The sequence below is a fragment of the Furipterus horrens genome, unplaced genomic scaffold, assembly GCF_987537825.1.
Source record: "Furipterus horrens unplaced genomic scaffold, mFurHor1.1.pri manual_scaffold_2, whole genome shotgun sequence".
Classification (NCBI taxonomy): Eukaryota; Metazoa; Chordata; class Mammalia; order Chiroptera; family Furipteridae; genus Furipterus; species Furipterus horrens.
The window spans coordinates 187,318,246-187,337,622 of record NW_028327172.1 but is presented as its reverse complement, the minus strand read 5'-3'; the positions used below and the strand labels follow the sequence as shown (position 1 = coordinate 187,337,622).

Here is a 19,377-nt window from a genome sequence, read left to right as displayed (position 1 = left end):
GGATAGAACTGAGGGAAACAGCAGGGACCTAGGGCAGCAGGGCCTGGCCAGGGCACCATCCCCCTCTTCAGTTAGTATCAGCCTGGCCACGTTGTCTCTTCGGTGGTTAGGTGGGCCCTCACAACAATGCGCAGAGCAGTCAGACTGTTTACATGACCACTTGGGGCTTTGGCGTGAGTGTTCCAGCTAGTATGTTAAAAGCTACATTGCCATTTATTAACTAACTAGCTTCAAGTCTAGCATTTTCACACAAACCTGCCTATCAAGGGGCAGGAACAAGAGACTCCCACACTCACATTTTTGAAAGAACGTGGGATGGAACATTTTCCAACTACATATCTTCACTGCAGCATTAGTCCACAGTAGTAATTCACGTTCCTTCCACATAATCAACTCAGCTTTTCATAGGAACTCTGATTTGAATCCATTCTAACAGCTCAAAATCAAGGAGCTCGTCATCTAACCCGGTCCAGGTATGGGTGAGGCACGTGTAAAGGTCTGAAGACTTGTGAACTTTCAAGTTACCTGTTTAAATGGAATACCTGTTAGGCATAATACTGTATCTCTACACATACTCATTCAAAAAGTGAAATGTAAGGCACACATCAGTCAGTTGGCCAGAACTTCTGGTTATATTGCCAGTTCCTTGCTCCGGGCTAAGGCATATCTCCTGGGAGTTCATCCCAGCTTGTGGTTCTACCTTCCCCATGAAGGAAGCCTACGCTTGCAGCTGAGTACTTTTCTCAGCCTGCCCATAGAAACCGAGGATCCCAAGGCCTCTATACTGTTCCTGTCCAAATTGGCATAATTTTTTAAATCTGTGGAGTTCTTAAGCATCAATTGAAAATCCACAAAAGCCCTGGGGAGGATCTACAGGGTTATGCTCCTAAGACATGTAGAGGTCATTTGTGTGTCTAAAATGTCCTATGGTGCACTGCCATCTTTCTGAGGTTTTGAACAAAAAGGCATTGCCCCACTCTGGATTTGGTCTTTGCCTGAAAGCCATTCCTTAATAAGAGAACAACTTGCTCACTGGTTTAAAAGACTTTTGGGCCTGTATAGCTCCTCCAAATCACTTGGAAATGGAGTAATATTTATGGCTCACTTCTCATTGTAGACAGCAGCCAGGTGGGACCCTCAACGCTGCCCAGAGATCTTAGCTAGGTCAAGTTCATCAGATACGTTGTCTTATTTTCCCTGTTGCCACAGGTAGAGTTGTGCTAAACCTGACTACATAATCAGTCCCAGCTTCCTATAATGTTTTCCCCTCCCTTCCGTAATCCCTCCTTGACAGCCTGCTTGGCAGCTCTTCAGGCTTCTGTTAGCACCCTCCTCCAGGCCCTTTAGGTTTTTACTAACAATCTCCTCAAGGTCCTGCCAGCATCCATATGCCACTTGTCCCCAACACCAATGTTTCGGGGGTTTGTTATGCAAGTATCCTACTTGCAGCTACCCAGTCCCTGTATTAAGAATTTGATAGAAGAGCAGACTTGCTCTGAGTGATGGCGGAGTAGAGGGTTCATGGTAGGGATTAGACCTTAGGTAGTTGTGGAATTGATGGCTCAATCTGCAAGTTATTGCCTCTGCATTTTAGCACCAAACATGTTCTTATGTTCATAATAGAGACATAAATGGAAACAGAGTCTCTTCAGGCCGAAGGTCAAAACTGGCACACCTTAATTTCTGCCTCACATTTTGCCTACAGCAAACCCAAGGTCAAGAGATTGGTAAGTGTGCCCCACTCACAGTGGAAAGAAAATGCAAAGTTCTATGGCAAAAGGCACAGCTATGAGGTAGGGTAAAGAATTGGACCGGTAACACAATCTGTAGGGGTAGCGAAAGTGACCGCTCCTGTTGCTGAATTCTCATGGCATTTAGTTTGTATCTACCCCACAGAGAGATGTTACATTTTATTGCAGCTGTTTAGCTACAGATCCTTACTTACCTCTTTTAGGGCACGGACTATCTTATGTATGAATGTATTCCTGTTTCTTCCATCACATTGCCTTGCATATGGTCAGTCTTGAAAAATATTTGTTGAATTAATGAATGAAGCTATTTCTGGGCTTCCAAATCAGAAGGCTGTGGTGACAGCCCTGATTTCCAAAGCCTTATTCAGGGAGGTTTCTTATTGCTCTTTCTTTCGCCACTATTATTTCATCTCCTAGCTCCCTTCTCTTCTGTCACCTTCCCATTCTGACCCTTTCTTGACCTACTCACATCTAAAGATGAGAGAATCTAATAAACCAGACTACTATTTGAGGTTTGTATTTTACAATAAAATCTCCAAGGCGATCATTCAGTTAACAGATTGTTGGAGCATGTGCCATGAACACTATACATTAAAAAAGCACAGGGGTAAACCGAATATTTTCCAATGCAGATGACACATCACTCATCTGTTAAATCACAAATTTTGGATTAAAAAGGATAAATAGTTGGGTCTGAAAACAGCATCATGAAACTGAAAAGAGATACATGCATATATAATGAGTTATACATGATCAGAATGCTTGGTTGTATAAACAAAATGGGGAGAATTAAAGGGAGGTCATGTGAAAAAGCCCATCATGGGACACAATTACACCTTTTTGGACTACAGGAGTAGCAGCAGCAGCAGCAGCAGCAGCAGCAGCAGTAGTAGTAGTAGTAGTAGTAATAGTAGTAGTAGTAGTAGCTAACATCCACTGAATGGTTACTCTGAGCTGTGCACTGTTCCAAGCATTTTGTACTTACTAGCTCATTTTATTCTCATGAATAACCTACAGGTAAATCTAAAATCTTCCCATTTTACAGATGAAGAATCTAAGATAGCCAGTAAGTGGTGGAGCTGGATTTGAGCCCAGCGCCTGATGCAGAGCCATTCTTGCTATCTGTTCACATGCCTAAAACAAAAAGCACAATAACCCTGTTCTCTGAACTGTTCAGTCCATTTTTGGAGTCTTGGTGTGTGAGGACATCACAAACCAGAGGTCTCAAGACCAGGATGTGACACGGCTGGAAACTCACTCTAATGGTTGGGGGAAACTGGGCCCTTTTGCTAGAATTCTGAAAGGAATGTGCCTTGCAATATTTAAAGGCTGTTATGCAAAAGAAGAATAAGAATTCTGTTCTGTGGCCACAAGGAAATCACAAGTTTAGGCTGACATTTACAAAGTGCCTTTATCTGACCAAGAACTCAGCTTGGGGATGAAGATTCAGAGACAAGTTTAAAAAGGATACACTTCCTGTCTTGGAGGAGCTTCTAGTCTAGATGGGTAGGGAGGCAGGCCTGGGCTCCCATAGACATTTCTGGAGAGTTTTGCAGCTGGGCAGTGAACTGGGTTACAGAAATGGCAGCAGGTGTCCTTCCCATGGAAGAACATATGTGGGTCCTGGAACCTCACCTGTCCAGACAGCAGAGGGGATTTCCACAGTGGGTGGGAGGTTGGGTCGGATCTCAAACCTCAGACTGGTGATGAGAATATAAGCTCCAGGAAGGTGTGGAATTTTGTTGGTTGTGCTCACTGTCACATTCCCAGGACCTAGGACAGTGGCTGGCACACAGTGGATTCTCAATAATTAAATATATGAAAGAATAAAGATTTAGAAACTAGGATATTTCACATAAAAACCTGCACTTATTTGTTTTGACAAATTGAAACATTTGACAACAGCAGGCCCACCCGCCTATGTGTGTGGAAGTAAAAACAATGTCTGTGTTTAACATGCAGCTGGTCCAGCTTCACTTAATTACATTATTTATTTGGTCCTCAATGTTGCAGCCTGTGGCTTAATCACTGAAATGTCTGCCCACTCTAAATGTCTGCAGAATCAAACTCTACAGCTGAAATTTGGGGGTAAAGTTCCAAAGTGTAAAAGCTTTCAGGCAACAAACAGATTGCACTATTTGGATAGCAAGAAAATGACCTACATGACATTTTCATGGCTTAATCACGTCCTTTAACATAAATCTTATTATTTTCATCATGTTCACACAAAATAGATAAATCATCCATTCTGACAGCAAGGGAAGAGAATAGCTGCTTAAATGAGAATTTTAAAAATATATAAGCATTGTGTATAGTATGTCCTTTTTTTTTTTTTTTAATCATGAAGATACTGCTTTCATAAGCTTATGACCAGCTTGGCGGTGAGTGTTGTTGGTAATTGCTAAATGCTCAATGACGAATGCTGCTCCTTTAACAACATGTCTTCATGTAAGAAACAGACACTGTCCCCCAGATACTTGCTTCCTAATATATACAACAGATAATGAGGCAAAATATTTGAGAGTTCTTAGATGACCCTTTAGTTTTTTTTCTTTATTGATTTCCTTTCACACTAAGGTCATTGTGGGAAAAAACTGCTTCAATGAATAACTTATCCTACGTAGGAAAAGCAGAGAGCCCAAACAAAAAGCCCAGTTTGATTCAGAATGATGAAGATGTCAGCAATAAAAACAATGCGCCTTTTCAACAATAATAGATTAATCTTTTCCCAGTACCTGGAGACTGATTTCTACATTGACTCGCTGTGCTTAGCAATGTGAAAATGTGCTGGTCCCTGGGAGATTATTTTCTGGAATGCAGGAAATGAATGTGCCCAATCCTGAATTTTTACCAACAGCTGAGATAACAGAGTCACCACTTGCTAGTTGTCAGAGCCAAGACTTAAACCGCATCCAAGAAGCAAGGATATTGGCTCTGCTATTCTGATCTATAGAAGGAGAACTTTATTGGCTGAAAAACCGGGAGATAGACACATAGAGAAATAGTCCATTTCATACATTTAATGTTCATGTAAAATAGAAACTTGCAAATAATGTTGATGTTTAAAATGAAATATTTCATATCAAGGATTCATTTCTGATGAGGTTTCCCTTATTATTTCTATGGTGCTGGTTTCAAGATGTATGCCGAAAAACACAAACGTGTACACACACACGTGCCCAATATATAAACAGTGACACACATGTAAAACATTGTGCAAAGATACAAGAGAAGTTTTTAAGAAGGGCTCACACAACCTGCCATAAAACAAAAGGTTGTCAATGGAAGAGTTTTGTTTTTGTTTTTGTTTTCTTGCAAAAAAAAGAAACAAACTCCTGGCAGTAAATAGGAATCCAACTCATGGTGTTGAACTGGCTGCTTCTGAGCTCCCTACAGCCCTAAGCGTTTATTATTCTATGAATTAATTCTTCCCCTGATTCCTCCCATAACAAACTGTTCCTTGGGAAAAGAAGAGATCACGTGGGAAGTGGTGTTTATTCTTCCAGCCATTAGCAGTACATAAAAGAACCGAGGGTTGGAGTGCTGACCACGAGCAGGGACCCCTTAGCTAAGCAGCACCGCACCACACCAACAAGGCATAGTCACCAAGGTCACTGAAAAGACAGTTGATTTATATTGTGACTCTTTCAAGTGATGTATTTTTCATGAAGTTAAAAATCTTGCTCCTTACATTTTAGAAAGTATTCCACACACCTATAAGAAGCAATCTTCTATGCTCTGGGTTTCCACCTGCACCCACAATGGTTTTCTCTGGGGCATGACTCCCCAAGTTCCTCAATCTTTATTCCTGTCCATGGTAAGAGATCTTGAAACCAAGAACTAAAGCTGTGTGAGAGAACAGATGGGGAGAACAAGAGAAGACCCTAAATTCTCTTACTTCGCTGTGAGCAAGTTAGAATACAACATAATTTCTTTTTGGTGTACTCTCCCAGCATGTTCTTATAGTAGAAAAACATACAACACCCACTTCAACTGAGAATCCTCCACAGAAAACATTTCAATAGAATCACAATGCTTCTATTTCACTGTAAGTATATTATTTTAAAGTACACTTGAAACTTTCAGTGTATACACATTCAGAAATTTAAGAGACTTCAAAAGCCAAAGATACAGAGCCTAGGAAGCCGAAGGCTGTGAATGTCGCTCCTCGCTTAATCCATGCTTGCTTTTGCACTCCTCACAGGTAAGCAGGCAGTGCCTAGGACAGAAACAAGAGAGGTTTGTGCTTGGAAACCGGAAGCTCTAGTCTTAACACAATTTTCCTATGCTGAAGCTCACAGGCCTAATTTCTTAAGGAATAACAGGAGCTGTTTCTTGGTTTGAGAATGCCAGAATTTCATTAAAAAAAAATTGCCAATATGGGAATTTACTGTGGGAGTTGGGGCAGGGGGTGTTGCTGGTGAGCTGGGTGGAGGGGGGCCCAGGGGGAAAAATTGAGACAACTGTAATAGCATAAACAATAAAATATTAAAATTTTAAAAAGGTTAATCATGATCTTCATGTCCAATGTTGTTTTCACAGTACTGTGCTGCCTCTCAAATAGAATCCACTGTGACAAGTGAGGTCTTTAGTGAAATGTGTCCCCAACACTAGTCCTCTAATGTTATAGGAGAAACAGCTATTGTTTACTGAGCTCTTACTGAGTGTCATAAATAGTCATTTCTATTCCTTATAACATTCCATGAAAGCAGTTCTGCTCACCATGTTATACAAATGAGAAAACTGAAGATTAGAGAGTTTAAGAAACTTTTCCAAGGTTACATAGTTTATTTAGTAAAGGGTAGAACTGGTTTTCAACCCAGGTACTCTAACAGCAGAGGTAATGCCTTTAACTCCAGAGTCCTACTGCTTATATTCCTAAATGTAAATCACAATATATAGTAAAGGCTCTGAAAAGTCCTGCAGTAAAGAAACCTATTTAAATGTGGTGTAACCCCATGATAGTAGAAGCCATGACGACTGATTACCATATTCTTTTGAGACTTGCATAATGCCTTAAGCACAGCAGGTACTCTCTAAATGTTTGTTAAACAAATAAAATAGGTAACTAAGTTAAATAAGAAGTAATTATTATTGAAATTGAATAGCAACAACTCGAAATTTGAGGGTTAAAGAGTTTTTTCCCTAACATACAGATGTTAAGAAAAACTGTTTAATATTATAAATGGTGAATGATTTTTTAAAAATTTACCTCTTTATAATTACATTGATTACAATCCCTCAATCAAACACATTACAAACCTGTTATGCCCTGGACCAAAACCAGCCCCACGTAGCTGATCGTCGAGAGAATGAAATTTGCTCTGGCATACTCCTATGTATGATGCCTTTCCAAGGCCATATCCTAAGATACCAGCAACTGTAAAAGCAGGTTAAGAAAGATAGTTTATATAAAGGTTCAGAATCTCCTCCGTTAGTTATCTTCTAGAATCTTCTTTAGTAATAATAGTAATTTTAATAATAAAAGAACCATGATCAATCAATGAGCAAACACTCTTGAGAATGAAGCCCCCCTTTAAAGAGCAGGATTAGGAACTGGAGACTTTCTGACTCAGTTTTGAATTGGTGGTGGAAGGGCCAGGACAGAGCCAGCAAAGATGTGGCCCAAGCTAGGCAGCCTCAGGGAGGCCCAGCCAGCAAACAGATATCTGAGGCCACCAGGGCAGAAGGAGGAGGGCGTTGGGTTGTGCCTATTGGTAGCCTCCAAATCACTGGGTGGTAAATTCTCTCTATGGATTGGAGTGTGGGGAGCTGCAGTCCATCCCGCCTGCAGTGGGGAAGGAGGTCACCAGGCAGAGGAAACCTCCCAGAGAAGTCTCCAACCTGCTCCTCCTGCTGGGAGTGAAGTTGCAGACTGTAAACTGGAAAACAACCTCTTTGTTCACAATAGGTCTATCTACTACGAGTGGAAGAAGATGAAACCCTGAGTTTGTGGTAGGTGTATTATTAGGAAGTCCCTGATTTTTAAACATTATTCATTGTGCTCACCAAAAAAAAAAAAATATTTGAAAAGACTGGCCAAAAGAAGAAAATGTAAATCCCTAGCGGACCTATCTTTGTGAGGCTCTGCTGTAGCTTCCCTCTTGTGTATCCGGCCAGGAGCGCCTGGTCCATGCTTTAAAGAGGACTGTCTAAGGTGAGGCCCCTATTGCTTAACTTGGTATCAGAAAGTATTGAATGAACTAAGAACTGCGAAGTGGCAAAAAAAATAAAGACTGATTTTTCAGAAAGTCATTGCAGGCATTTTGGTTAACCTAGACATTCATATTTCCAGTTGCTATAAATATCTTAAAAAAAAACAACTTTTATTTTTTTTACTTCTATGACTTACGTGCAACTTTAGGCAATGATCCAAATCTTGGGTTAGCTGCTAAATAACCTAAGGAGTAATATATAAGTACATTGTTATTTCATTTTATTACATATTTAAATTTATAAAGTATAAAGAAACCTTCAAAGTTGAAGATATACAAGAATTCTTAATCAGAAAAGATGACCCTAAATGAGTTATAATTCAATTCTTGATTGAATTTAACTCTCAAATAGCCATTTTTGCCAAGTTGCAAGTGCCAGCTTTAATGTATAGAAAAAGAACGTGAAACAATTTAAAAATTGTTTAAAGATATGAAAGCAAAGGTGAAGCCAACAACTTATTTCCAAGCAATTAATCACTGTGCCCTCCCCTTTTTATGTAACTCAGCACAAAACTTCAACTTAGAGATTCATGTACCAGTCATGCGTCACTTAACAACAGGGATACATGGTAAGAAATGCATTTTTAGGCAATTTCATCATTGTATGAACTTCATAGTTCACTTCCACAAACCTTGATGCTACAGCCTACTACACACCTCGGCCGTATGGTATAAGCTACTGCTCCTAGGCTACAAGCCTGTACAGCATGGCACTGTACAAAAGAACACAAGGTTAAATCAAGCACGAGAGAAAGTGAAACAATCAAGAGACACAGTAAACACCAGATGCAGGAGGCTGCTGCCACCGTAACATGGCACACTGCTTTCCAGCAAACTTTTTTTAAGTAGGCAGAGTATACTCTAAAATAATAATAAAAAGTATAGTATAGTAATTACAAAAATCAGTAACATAGTTATTTGTTATCACTATCAAGTATATACTGTACAGAATTATATGTGCTATATTTTTAAATGACTGGCAGCGCAGTAGGCGTGTCTACATCTGCATCATCTCAAGCACATGAGAAGCGCCTTCTGCTTTGACATCAGCAGGACTATGATGCCACTAGTTCATAGGAAATTTTCAGCTCCATTATAATTTTATGGGAGCACCATCGTATATGCAGCCTGTCATTGACTGAAATGTTGTTATTCAACACATGCTGTACATATAGCACAATTTTAAAATAAAAATCTTACAACCTGTGATAGGCAGAATAATGGCCTCCTAAAGATGTCCACATCCCAAACCCTGGAAGCTGAATATGTTCTATTTTAACAAAGGGGAATTACAGTAAAAAAATGGAATTAAGATTAATCAGATAACCTGAAGAAGATTATCCTGGGCCTTTTGGTGGGCCCAATGTAATCCCAATGTCCTTTGAATGGAGAAGAGGGATTCGGAGACAGAATTGGAGAGATGGCTGCATGAGAAGAACTTGGCTTTGTAGATAGAGGAAGAGGACCTGAGCCAAGAAATGTGGGTGGTCTTCAGAGGCTGGAAAGGGAAAGGCAGCCCAAGAGCCCCCAGAAAGGAACACAGCCCTACTGACACTTGGGTTTCAGACCAGTGAGACCCATTTTGGGCTTCGAACTTCCAGCACTGTAAGATAATGAATTTGTATTGTTTTAAGCCACTGTGTTTGTGGCAATTTGTTATAGTAGATGTAGAAAACTAATACACAACCCTGGAAAAGTATATTTGCACACATGTAAGATATGATAGATTTTGAGAAGTTTAATATTTATAAAACATAACCCTTATTGATGTCATGACCCTATGTTTTTGTTGTCAAAAATGGTCTGATAAAGACTTGTTACTGATTGGAGAATATATTTCTATGGAAAGTCTATCTTCAAATTATAAGAATGAAATCATATTTAGTAAATCAACTTAAATCCTTAAGAATAGCATTGATTCAAATGGGATTCTCCTGGATAAATGACATGTGATCTTGGAGACCCCAAAAAGAACTAGATCATCTTCTCGGGGGCTCATAAATGACAGAAATTTATTTCTCACAGTTCTGGAGGCTAAAGCCCAAGACCAGGGTGTCAACATGGTTGCTGAGGCCCCTCTTAGGGTTTGCAGACTTCTTGTGGTGAAAAGCGCTGGTGAGCTCTGTGAGGTCTCTTTTGTAAGAGCACCGCCATTCTTGAGGGCTCCACCCTCATGGGCTAATCACCTTCTGAAGGCCTCACCTCCTAACACCGTCACCTTTGGGTGTTAGGACTGTAACAACTGAAATTGGAGGGGGGGGGGCAGGACATAAACATTCAGACCACGGTAGCCAGGTAAAATCAAGGTTCAGGCTGCATGCCTTTCTGGAGATTCTAGGGTTTCCTGCCTTCTAGCTTCTGGAGGCCACTCACGTCCCTGGCCTCTGGACTCCTGGCCTCTTTTTCCATCTTCAAAGCCAAGTGTGTGGAGATGGGTCCTTCTCATGCTGCCATCTCTCTGGTTCCATTTTCTGATCCAACTTTTAAGGACCGATTTGGGACACTGGGTCCATCTCATTAATCCAGCATAATCTCCCTATTTTAAGGCCAGCCGATTAACAGCCTTGCTATCTGCAACTTTAGTTTCCCTTTGCCATGTAACCTAACATAGTCACACATTTCGGGGATTGGGACATCTGGAGGGGCCAGCAGCAGGGGTTTATGCTGAAAATAGGCAAAAGCCTGCATAAAGAAATCCTTCACCACAAAAGAAATCCAAAAAATAGCCAGGAGGGCCGCAGAAAACTGGGCTCTCTTAGGTTCAGTTATTGAACAAATGTTGCCTCTTACCTTGGTGGACTAGTCCTTGGGTAACAAGCATGCTTACAAGAGAAAAAGGCAGAGCTGTAAAACAAAAATACCCTTCAATACTGGTATTTTAGGACTCACACCTCACCTAGAAGTCAGGGGAAACTCTCCTCAGTTTTTTCTCTTTCTTACCTTGGCATGACTTTTTAGTCATTTGTTATTTTACTTCTTCAACAAATATTTACTAAGTACCACCTAAGGAATTTTCTGGGGTCTGTCCCAGGCACTGAACAAACTTAAAGCCCATGGATCTCCATCTCTGACATCCACTTTACTGCATGACCCCATGCATCAGGTTCTGATCACTCCATACAACACAGGTATCTTTGTGTGTGCATAGACACGTGGCTGTTGAATTTGGGAGTTGCCTTTAACTATATATTCTGAAATTTTCAATGCTATATGAAAGTAAAAAACCAGTACCCAAACCTCCTGCATATCCTGTCTAGGATAATTGTCTGCTTTACTTTCATGACATTTTGTTACATAATTTGGATATGTCTATTTTCTGAAGATTACATGATTACTACATCTATGTTGAACATGGATGATGTTTAGCTGTTTTTTAAAACAGGCAAGTTTGTCTGGAAAGGGCATTTTCTAGGTCTGTCAAAATGCATCAGATGACTTCTTCGAAGAGCAGAGAACAGTGATAAACATATAGTTCTTCCTAGCAACCAAAACAAATAAAATAGTAACTAACTTTTCCACTCATATCTACATGATGGTAGGCAAATGGATCATACTGAAATGTTAGTCTACCAGGGCTTAGTTAAATTACTTACTCATAGGTTGTCAGAAAAGACATGAATTGCTAGGAACACAATCATCATAACAATGCATGATGAATATCAACTTCTGAAGGGTGTTTCTTTCAAAACAACTGATACTGAACTTGAATGACTTGAGAAATCAAGAGGAGTATTCCAAAATAAAATTATCCTTATGTCAGCAATGTTGCAAACATTGGGACTAGATCTCTAGGCTCTATTCTGACCTTTTCAAATGACAAATCATGAATTTTTTAAATGGGAAAGGGACCTTAAAGCAAAGCCAGAATTCACACCCTTGCCTTATTTATATAAGGCAGGCTGAGAAAGGAGACGACTCAGTGGAAAAGGTTATTTCAGAGACATTGTCAAGAGAAGTAGTAATGGATGCCGCCAATGTCCATTCATCCCACAAATACTGACTAGGTACTTTCTAGATGTGCAGCACTGTGCTTGGCTCTGGGATGAAGCAATAATCCTGACATTATTTCTGAACTCAATGAGGTTAGAGTTTAGTGGGATTTAGGGAAGTTTACTCTTTCAAAAAGTTCTAAACAACACTCTTGGTACACGTTCTACGTTATATGAAGGAAAGTGTTATGTGCGAATCACTTTCTGCTGCGGTAAAGCGCACCTAATCAGAGATTACCTCTGCCCTTAAAAGGGGTCTTAGCATGGATTTAAACTCTAAACAGCCCAGATGGCAAAGTTCTTCAAGGAATTATGCAAAGTCCCTACTCAAAACTAAATCATTACCATAATTCTAATACGATATGTAGGCAGTTTATTGCAACACATAGAGTGTTAACAAACGTTAAGAGGGGTGCAATTTACCTCTCTTCCAGAAACTTTCTTCTTGACACTCCCTGATAATCTTTGAAATCTCCGCTCTGTGGATGTGCAGTTTTGACTTTGGACAAAACAACAGGCTCTGTAAGGAAAGTTCTATGGTGAGCTCACTGAACTCATCAGGAAAGCATCCGCTGTTTGCTTGGAGGAGGGCGGGGTGATCTCCCCGCTCTGGTCTTGTAGCGTGTAGTCCTGTGCTGGCTGCCAGCACAGAGCAGTGACCCCTTTCAGCGAGTGCCTTCCAGCTGGGAACACTGGGAGGACTGAGGCAAGGAAATAATCCCAGCTAAAGAAGCAGAGTGAATCATTAACTAGCGAGTATGGAGCAGAGATCTGGTCAGAAAGAATTCCTGCTGAGGCCACACTTCTTTGTCACCTCCAGCCTCCTTCCCTGCAGCCTACGATTCCTGCAGACCCAGTTCTGTGTGGCCTCCAGGGTGAAGAGAGAGATTCCCCTGAGGCACACGATTTACACACCTGGGTTCACACTCCAAGCTCTAGAGTACAGGTTTGGTATTTATAGGTCTATATTCTAATGTACCTATTTATGCTTCTGTATGCACTTTTAAACTATGAACTCATCAGCAGACTGGTTTGTATTTTTCTGAATAGTTTCCTTTTATCCTGATAGTTATTTTTTTAAAACGTATTTTATAAGTGGTCTGCACATAATTTCTGGTGGACTGATTGATATGTTTGACATAATTACTTTGATTAGTTCTACAGTATTTTTTCATCATGTTGATATGCTAGAATCTGGACTAACTCCCATCTTTCATTATCTTCCTCCTTCATAGATATGTATGTGCTATTCAGTCTTATCCACATTCTCTACTCTCATTCCCCTCTGCCCATCACTGCCATTCGGGGTGTTTAATGTGGATTTTTTATATGTATGCATTCTTGCAAAATGTTCCTTGTTTTGGGTGCCTGCATCTTTTTAATGTAAATGGTATTATTTTATATACTTAATTTTATTCTTAAAAATATTTTAACTTGCCCTGGCTGGTGTGGCTCAGTGGATTGAGCTCTGGCCTGCAAACCACGGGGTCACTAATTCGATTCCTGGTCAGGGAACATGCCTGGATTGTGGGTCAGGTCTCTGGTTGGGGGCATGCGAGAGGCAATGGATTGATGTTTCTCTTGCACATCAATGTTTCTCTCCCTCTCTTTCTCCCTCCCTTCCCCTCTCTCTAAAAATAAATAAATAAAATCTTTAAAACAATTTTTTTTAACTCAACTCTATGTATGTTTTTAAGGTCCACCCTTATTGCTATATTCATCTAGTCCACTGCTTCTGTTGTACAATTCTCCAGGATGTGTCCAAGCCCCGCCCCCCCACCCCCACACACAGACCCATGTGAGAACATTTTTCAGATATATATCTAGAAGTAAACTATATGGCATGCACATTTCCAATTTGATGAAGTCTTGCTATACTGCTCTCCCCTCTGGCCACGCCAGATTCACTCCCACCAGCAGTGCCTGGATGTTCCTCTAGGACTACAGAGCCTGCACAGGGCTACTTATGCTGGATTCCAACGTGGTTAAAGAAAGGATTTTCTAACTTTGGCATTATCTAGTTTTCTAAATTTTCACAGTCTAATAGGTATAAAGTAATAATTTCTCGTCTTATTTGCATTTCTCTGATAATGAATGTGTTTGAGCATCTCTACATAGTCTTCAGCCAGACTGCCCCCTTCGCCTCTAGTGTTGAGGTTGTGAACTCCTGCAACAGGCTCTCGGCTGTCATCTTTGGTTATATATTGTCTCATTAATTTTTTATTGTGGTAAAATACACATAATATTTAGCATTTTAGCCATTCTGAAGTACACGATTCAGCACCATTATGTACATAGGTCCACAATGTTGTATGGCCATCATCACTATCTCATTCTACAATTTTTTTCATCACCCCCAGAAAGAATCCTCAAGAATCCTCATACCCATTAAGCAGTCTCTCTTCATTCTCTCTGCCCTTTAGCCCCTGAAAACCACTAATCTGCTTTCTATTTCTATGGATTTGTCTGTTCTATAATTTTGTGTAAATGATATTATACAATAGATGAGCTTTGCTGGCTGGCTTTTTTTCTTAGCATAATGGTTTCAAGGTTCACCCATGTCATAGCATGTATCAGTACTTCATTTCATTTTGTGATGCAATATTCCATTGCCTCTTTTGTTACCAATTTATCTATTGATGAATATTTGGGTTGTTTCCACTTCTTGCTATTGTAAATGGAGCTGCTATGAACATTCCTATACAAGTTTTTGTTTGAACACATTCAACTGGGCCATATGGTAATTCTATGTTCAACTAACTGAGGAACTAGCAAACTGTTCTCTATAGGAGCTGCACCATTGTACAATCCCATCAACAAAGTATGAAGGTTTTAATTTCTCTACCTCCCTGTCAACACTTTTCTTTTTTTTTTCTTTTCAATTATGGTGATGCTAGTGGGTGTAAAATGGTATCTCATGGTGGTTTTGATCTGCATTTCTTTAATGACTAATAACATTGAGTATGTTCTCATTTGCTTCTTGGACATTTATATAGCTTCTTTGGAGAAATACCTGTGCAAGCCCTTTTCCCATTTTTTAACTGAATTGTTTGTCGTTTTGTTGTTGAGTTGTAAGAGCTCTTTGTATATTCTGCATACTAAACTCTTACCAGATATACAATTTGCAAATAATTTTTCCCATTCTGTGGGTGGTTCATTCATTTTTTAAAAAACAAATTTTATTTAATTTGTTCCTTACTAAAAAGTCACACTTGTCTTTCCATGTTTGTGAATTATTTATGTAGGTTCTCAGCCCTTTACCTTTGGGAGTTTTAGTGTTTTTCTTGTTGAGGTGCAGCTTCTTGGCTTTTGAAGTTTACCTAGCTGATTTTGCCTACGCTCTTTTTGGAACCTTTTGTTGGTAGTAGATGTCAGTGTGGAGAATGGCCACCATTTCTTGAGCACTTTCCCATGGGCTGGGCACTGGGCCAAGCACGTTACATTCATGATAACAAGGCAGAAGGACTCTGTGGCACCTATGCCTTCAGAGCTCTACAAGCAACCCAAGCAGGTGACCTCTCTCTTCTTTCTCTACAACTCCCCATAGCACAGTCCATGGAGGTGGTGGCCAGGGTGAGTCACAGCAACAAAAAGGAGCTGTTCTCACTCTCCACTTACCTTACTTCCTCAGCAAGCACTCCCTCTTATCCCAATGTAAATTCTCTTCTTGGTTCTGCCTGGGCTGAGCCAGAAATAAGGAACACCTTCCTTTCTCCCCTCCCCCAAACACATACACATATAAACACACATCCAGGGTCAGGGACCCCAACTATCACAATGACTGTGATTCCTTTAATCAAGATTGCAGCTCCTGCAAAGCATCCTAGAGGAGCTCTGGCAACCCTTTTCTATATAACCATAAATGTTTTATAGCTCTCCATTTCACAATGGTATCTCGGGTGTCTAAATACTTCTTGTGGTTTGATATCATTTGTCTGTTTGTCTCTCCTAAACTTTGCTCCTTGAATACCACCTCTTCCATAAATGATTTTTAACTTGAAAAGTTGACCCCAGAGAACATCAACTTCATTTAACCATCACAATACTTTCTTTTGTCTTCACTTACGTGTGCCTGAAACACATAATATTCATTCTTCACAAATTGAAAAGTTGGGTTCTCAATCTGATGGCTAATTTAGTAGTTAAGGACTCTGTTATCCTGAACAGAAACACCTGTCAGCAGCATAAATTTAGTAAGATTAGCCTTGGTAACAAAAATGTCAGAGCAAGGATCATGTATCATTCTGTTGAATTCAATTAAGAGTTTGCTCTGCTAAGGGGAGCCCCTTCAGTCACTGACACCCTATGTAAGAGTTGCTTAAGCTGGATGCTAAATAAGGAAGAGTAAAGGAAGGATGTTGAAAATAAAAATGGAAAAGATGCTTTTCAAAGCAGTCAAAAACACACTTTTCTTCCTTATTTCATTTTCCATGAACCCATCCAACAAAGTGCTAGACTGAAACCAGCAAGATGACTGGTCAAGAATGAGGTTTAAGGAAAGTCCTGTATGACGTTCTGATGGCAAACTAAAACTATACCTGCTGGCTTGGTGGTGGCAAATGCGGCGGTTTATCGTGGTTTCCGTGAGGGGACCCTGACGCCATGCTGACTTGGTCTTTGCGTCTCTTCTAGTTGAGGGCACTCAGCTGACTCGCTGACCCGGAGTCTAAGGAAAGTAGAAGAGATGCGCTGTGCTGTAACTGAATGTTCATAATGACCTTAAAAACATTCTCTTTGGAAAACGTGTTTTCATTTTGTCACTAGTCAATATCCAACCCCCTGCAAACTTACTTTCTAATGCTTCCCACACACACACAAGTATCAAATGTCACATTGTGAACAGTGAATTTACTACTTATAAATTGTGTCCCAAAAGGAACTTCAATTCATTACAAGGCCATTAACTACACAAATATTTACTGAGTGTCTATTAGGTGCCCGGCCAGGGAAATATAAGGAAGGACAAGGCAAGGTCAGTGCTAAAGGAACTCACAGTCTAAAGGGAAAGAATAAATGTCAGCGTTTCCCAACATGCCAAGGGCTCCCCTGGAGCTAGCTATGCCGGGGTGCTAAGGAAGGAGAGGAGGAATGGTCTAATTTCTCTGGTCAGGTCACACCAGAGACTTATAGAAGGTGAATAAACTCCCCAGCATAAAAACCAGTTTGAAAGGTACATAGAGACCTGAACTAACACCCTGGCTGGAAGCATAGAGCTGACTGATTTGAGTTTGGAAATGCTGAATTAGGGTTGCCTGTGGGTGCAGACACTGGAATCAGCCAATAAGGAGTAGAGTATTTGAGGTTTTGGGTCTGGAGTTAGAGTTTAAGGGGAGACTGGAAAGATGAATTTGGGCGTTGCCAAATTCATGATAAGTAAATCAAGAAAAAAATAGAATTGTCTAAAAAGAGTATTGGAGAGTGTGAGCATTGTGGCTAAATGAATACTAACAGAAGCGGGGCGGGGGGTGGGGGGGTGGGGAAGGCCAAGAAAATGCCTAGAAAAAAAAAAGCTAGTACAGAGGGGAGGGAATGAATCATTGGTGTCACATGGCTCAGAAAAGTGATTTGGCAATGATGGACACAGTCCAGGTGGACTATGAGCCCTCACCTAGCCAATGGCCATTTGCCCTCTGCAGCCATGGACTCCATGACAACCACTGATTTCCCTGTAAAATGAACATCTTATCAGACACAAGTCTGCTTTCTGCTAAACTGCCAGGCATATGAGCAGTCCTTACCTGTACCATGTTTCACCTTAGGTACCTTATGCTATTGTAAACATAGCATGACGCCCTGCAGTGAACAGCCCTGGAATCAGAAAGACCTGAATTCAGGTCCTGCCTCTACTCCTTTGCTAGCCCTGTGCTTTGGGGCGAATGAATGGCTGTGTCTGTGCCTCAGCTTTCTCACCTGATAAGTGGGGGTAACGGACAAGCAACCTTGAGGGGCTGTTGCAAGGAAGAGGGATGAGGTCCTTAAGCCCCAGCTCCACCCCTAGCGCCTAGCGCACGGTCAGGGTGCTAGTAGTAAAGGGCAGCTGTCGGAGTAGACCTGGGCACCTTAGTTCTTGAAGATCTCCACTAAGTCTTTGCTGACCCAAGGCCAATTAGAATATCTATGCTTAGTCAGGGTTGGGCCACTGCAGCTCAGCTTTGGTGGGCAAGTCCCCTGCATCCAATTAATCATCAGTCCACATCTAAGCAAACATTCTGAGGGTCTTGCCTTCCAGGTGCAGCTTCCACCACCAGGCCTGGGTCCTTCCGCTTCTTGGGCGTGGGAAAGGAATGCTGACAGGTGGGCAGTGGAAGGGAGGTAAGCAGTTGGATCAGGGCGGGGGCACGTAGTCGGAGGGACAGACCGAGGAGGGGCACCGCACTCTTTGGTCGGGGCAGGGAGCCCAGAATCAATCTGCGGGAATCCGCTGCCACCCCCAATCAGAGGCTGCCTGTACACCCTCAAACACACCAATCTTACCCAAGTCCCGGCCGAGCCCGAGCCAAGCGGAGAGGAGTGGGCAGGGACGACTCTGGGCGGCCTGTACTGGCCCGGGCGGCCGGAGCGGCCTGCGAAATGCCCGGTTCCTGAGGACCCCCGGAATGAAGCGGCCAGAGAAGGCCACCTTCTCCTCGCCATCTCTCCCGCTGTCACCGCCCAGGCCGCGCGCCTCCCGCGCCCTCAGCGCAGAGTCGTAATCCCTCCGTCGCCGCCGGCACAGCCGGGACCGCCGCGCGCCTCCCCCGCGCCCGCGCCCGCCCCTGCCCCACGCGGCCCGCGGGAGGCCCAGGACCACTCACCTCTCCTCTCTGAGCGCGCCTCTAGCCTTCTCCTTCCTCCTCTTGCTCCGCCCCCTCGCTCAAGGCTTCTCAGGCAGCTGGCGCACCTCTACTCCCCACCTTGCCGTCCCTTCTTCTGTCGGCAGCATCAGCACCCACACTCAACTCTCAGGCCCAAACCCGGCTCTTGCTACAAACTCCCACCCCACTCTCATGAATTGTCTTGACATCTGGTAGATCCTACCTCTTCCATGTCTTTCAAGTAACTCCTTTCCTCTCGTCTAAAGTCAATAGTGAAACAATCATTTATGGAACACCCTTCCTGGGTTGGGCATTGACGTTCACTTAACTGCAATCCTTTTTTTAAAAAAATTGAGATACAATTGACATATAACATTGTATTAGTTTTAGTTGTACAACATAATTCCACATTTGTATACATTGCAAAATGATCACCACAGTGAGTCTAGTTAACATCCATCATTATACATAGTCACCTAGTTACTCTTTCCCAAATTTTTCCCCTTGGAATGAGGATTTAAGACCTACTCTTTGTTTTTAAAAAATATATTATTTAGTTTTAGAGAGAGGGAGTGGGAGGAAGAAAGACAGGGAGAAAAAGATCAATGGAGAAAGAAATATTGATCAG

At 41.6% G+C, this 19,377-nt stretch overlaps 1 protein-coding gene across 3 annotated transcripts; it reads right to left on the bottom strand.

Moving 5' to 3' along the window:
• Nucleotides 1–5,787: 5,787 nt before the first annotated feature.
• On the bottom strand, nt 5,788–18,831 carry OCIAD2 (OCIA domain containing 2). 3 transcript variants are annotated; one of them, XM_090268169.1, is made up of 7 exons: nt 18,750–18,831; nt 16,494–16,621; nt 12,379–12,475; nt 10,757–10,810; nt 8,104–8,151; nt 7,014–7,131; nt 5,788–5,970 (listed from the first exon to the last, which is right to left on the bottom strand). In XM_090268169.1, the coding sequence occupies exons 2-7, from the start codon at nt 16,557–16,559 to the stop codon at nt 5,889–5,891; spliced, it is 465 nt and encodes a 154-aa protein (XP_090124295.1). In that variant the 5' UTR covers nt 16,560–16,621; nt 18,750–18,831; the 3' UTR covers nt 5,788–5,888. The 3 variants fall into 3 exon arrangements, with proteins under 3 accessions (XP_090124295.1, XP_090124296.1, XP_090124297.1); XM_090268170.1 differs by lacking the exon at nt 18,750–18,831 and adding an exon at nt 18,430–18,502; XM_090268171.1 differs by lacking the exon at nt 18,750–18,831 and having other exon boundaries at nt 16,494–16,644.
• Between the last annotated feature and the right edge of the window lie 546 nt (nt 18,832–19,377).

Excerpts from the sequence above, each read along its gene's own strand:
- OCIAD2 (XM_090268169.1), bottom strand. The coding sequence starts at position 16,559 with ATGGCGTCAGGGTCCCCTCACGGAAACCACGATAAACCGCCGCATTTG. Across the intron at positions 8,152-10,756 it reads CCAAGGACTAGTCCACCAAG|GTTATTTAGCAGCTAACCCA; the intron begins GTAAGAGGCAAC and ends ATTACTCCTTAG. Across the intron at positions 7,132-8,103 it reads ATCATTGCCTAAAGTTGCAC|TTGCTGGTATCTTAGGATAT; the intron begins GTAAGTCATAGA and ends CTGCTTTTACAG.